This window comes from Anneissia japonica, unplaced genomic scaffold (genome assembly GCF_011630105.1).
Source record: "Anneissia japonica isolate Jap-2015-1 unplaced genomic scaffold, ASM1163010v1 scaffold287981_len1045443_cov154, whole genome shotgun sequence".
Lineage (NCBI taxonomy): Eukaryota > Metazoa > Echinodermata > Crinoidea > Comatulida > Comatulidae > Anneissia > Anneissia japonica.
The window spans coordinates 575,021-578,172 of NW_022695194.1; the positions used below are offsets into that span (position 1 = coordinate 575,021).

At 33.8% G+C, this 3,152-nt stretch overlaps 1 protein-coding gene across 1 annotated transcript in view; it reads left to right on the plus strand.

Moving 5' to 3' along the window:
• LOC117101412 overlaps window positions 1–3,152 on the plus strand; it is a 62,319-nt gene that overhangs the window by 21,870 nt on the left and 37,297 nt on the right. Inside the window, exon 16 of the mRNA XM_033241391.1 lies at window positions 2,862–3,008. Within this exon, the coding sequence (XP_033097282.1) occupies window positions 2,862–3,008 (147 nt within the window). The remainder of the gene's footprint in view (window positions 1–2,861; window positions 3,009–3,152) is intronic.

The following is a 3,152-nucleotide window of genomic DNA, read 5'->3' on the forward strand; positions in this document are numbered from 1 at the left end:
TATTAAAAAATGAAGATTCCACGTTTGCTTCGATAAATAAAAAATATAGAAAGTAAACATACTACAAGCAATACGGTATAATTTATTAATTCACAAATATTTCAAACACTCCTGTGTTCTTACTCAGTGTGAGGACAACCAAAGATAATAAATACCAGAAGATAGAGCAGCTTCACAATATAGTGGAACATCCGTTCAAAAGGCATTGTGGGTACACGGAGAGCAATTTTACTGCAACCGCGCGACGGCGCTATATAAAAATAATAAAGGCGCTGCTCTTGTTCGCTTGTTTCCTTTAGTTTCTCCACATAGTAAAATGTTCAAATTTTACTGCAACCGCGGGAGGGCGAATGTTCCATCGATTTTAATGCAAATACGCGGAGCAGCTAATTCTTCTGCTATTTAAGTTCTTTGGGACAACTGACAAAAAATACAAAGTAAAGCAACATTAACACACGAAACGAAAAAAGAACATCGAATCAGCGGTAAAGAACAAAGGCGCGTAATAAAATGAGCATCCTAAACGTTCTACTTAATATGGAATAAACAAAGTAGATAACAGCTGGATAAAGGCCTAGGAACCAAGAAAAAAATTAAGTATATATAAATGAATAGTCTGATAAGTAATCTAAGTCTTTATTTAAACCGTTAAAATATTGGTTCTAAGAATCCACTTCAATTCTTCTTTGCGTCTATGTGAGAGGGATAAAAAGTTATTAGCGACAAAAATAAATCTTATGTCATTAATGCTATGGTTAGGTAGATTGAAGTGACAGGCTACTGGGAAACCGGTGGAGTTTTCTCTAATGGGTTTTTTGTGATTATTAAATCGGAGGCGGAATTTGGTGCCAGTCTGTCCAATGTAATTACTAATTTGACATTTTTACAAAATAAAATGTAAATAACGTTAGAAGAATCACAAGTAAGTGGAGGGGGTCTAATAGTAATATTAGTACTAGGAATAGTGAATGTGTCAGAGGTGCACATGAAATTGCAAACTTGGCATCTGGGTTTACTACATTTAACATTACCAGAAGAGTGGGAATTCTTATGGAGTTTAGAGGATGAGAGAATAGATTTCAAATTAGGGGGCTGTCTTTTGGCTAGTAGGGGAGGGTCTTCAAAAAGGTGGCAAATAGATTTATCTTTATTGAGAATTTTATAGTCAGTTTTAAGTTAACGGGTAAGAGAACTTATATTGGGATGGTAGTCGAAGACGAAATGAATGCGGTTATTAGTAATATCTTTGGGTTTAGAAGGGATTGTCGGGGACGGGTTGAGGCTTTAGGAATAGCTGATAGTATTAGTTTAAGGGGATAATCATTATTAAGAAAATGGCTAATAAGTATGCCAATTTGTTTGTCATAATCTTCCGAAGATGAGCAAATTCGTTTAATTCGTAGACACTGACTATAGACAATAGATTTTTTAAGGCTTAAAGGGTGGGAGCTGTGAAAGTTCAGAAATTCATGGTTATCAGTAGATTTAGTGTATAAAGAGGATGTGATTATGTTGTTAGTAGAGATGCCTACAAGAACGTCTAAAAATGGAATTTTGGAAAGCGAAGTTTCAAGAGTAAATTTAATTTTAGAATGGAAGTTGTTAGCATGTGATTTTAAAGCATTGAGGGTATATTCACCGTGGGGCCAAATGAAGAAAACATCATCAATATAGCGAGCGTATTGAAGGGGTTTAAGGTTAAAGGATGAAATAAAGCCGTCTCAATCTCGTGGATAACAACATTAGCATAGCTAGGAGCCATTTTCGAGCCCATAGCAGTCCCCTTGATTTGAAGATAGTGACTGTTGTTAAAAGTGAAATGGTTATGCGTAAGAATGAATTTAGTAATGGCATTGATATCATTAATATGTTCGGCTGGCACACATTGTTTAGAAAGGAAATTATTAAGTGCTTGAATACCTTTTTCATGAGGGATGTTAGTATAGAGCGAAGTGACGTCCATAGTGACTAGGATAGATTGGTTAGGTATATTAGTTATATTATCAAAGATTCTAAGAAAGTGCGTAGTGTCCTGGATGTAGCTAGAGATATTAGGGAGTAAGGGGTTTATAATGGAATAACAAGGCCAGACAGATTTTCAGTGAGGGTACCTATGCAGGAAACGATTGGTCTACCAGGGGGAATGATATTGAGCTGTTTGGATAAATTAAACATTTCAATAGGCTTAAGTGCGCTGACATTGTAGTTAGTATTAGACAGTGATTTTGATTTATTATAAGTTTAGGCAGTTTGTGGATTTTCGGGAGGGTATAAAACAAGCCAGGCTTGGGATTAGATGGGATAAGATTAGCAATATCAGAGTGATTATAATATTCTAATTCATTGATAACAACACTAAGATCGTCTCTATACATAATGGTCGGATCAGCAGTGAGAAGTTCATAAAAATCCTGGTTTCTAAGTTGAGACTCAGCCTCCTTTTTATAGTCAAATTTATTAAGGATGGTGACGCAGCCTCCTTTATCCGCTTGTCGGATAATGATATCAGGGTTGGACTTGAGTTCACTGAAGGCTTTGCGTTGTAATTGTGAGATGGTTTAGAATTAATGTTATTATTGATGAATTGATCCAAATGCATTTTAGCAGTATATATAACGTTGTCCTCACACTGAGGAAGAACACAGGAGTGTTTGAAATATTTGTGAATTAATAAATTATATTGCTTCTAGTATGTTTACAACTCATAGCTGTTTTTTATTGCTGTCTTTCTATATATTATGTATATATATAAATATATATATATATAAATATATATATATATATATATATGTGTGTGTGTGTGTGTGTGTGTGTGTGTGTGTACTAAGTGTGGACTAATATATACTATATTTCTTATAAAGCTTCAACAATTGCATAGAAAGCAATATATACGACAGTTTCAATTTATTCACTGAACTGAGAAAGCAGTTGGATAATGACTCTTTCCATCCGATTATTGAATACCAAGCACATTTGTGTTTCCAGAGGAACATGTTACAATTTCAAAGGTAATTTAGTTTAAAGTACTCTAGCTTTCATACGAATTGTCACTTGGTGAATTTTGCTAAACTTCTAATTTTTGGTGTCCAATTATTATTATTATTATTATTATTATTATTATTATTATTATTATTATTATTATTATTATTATT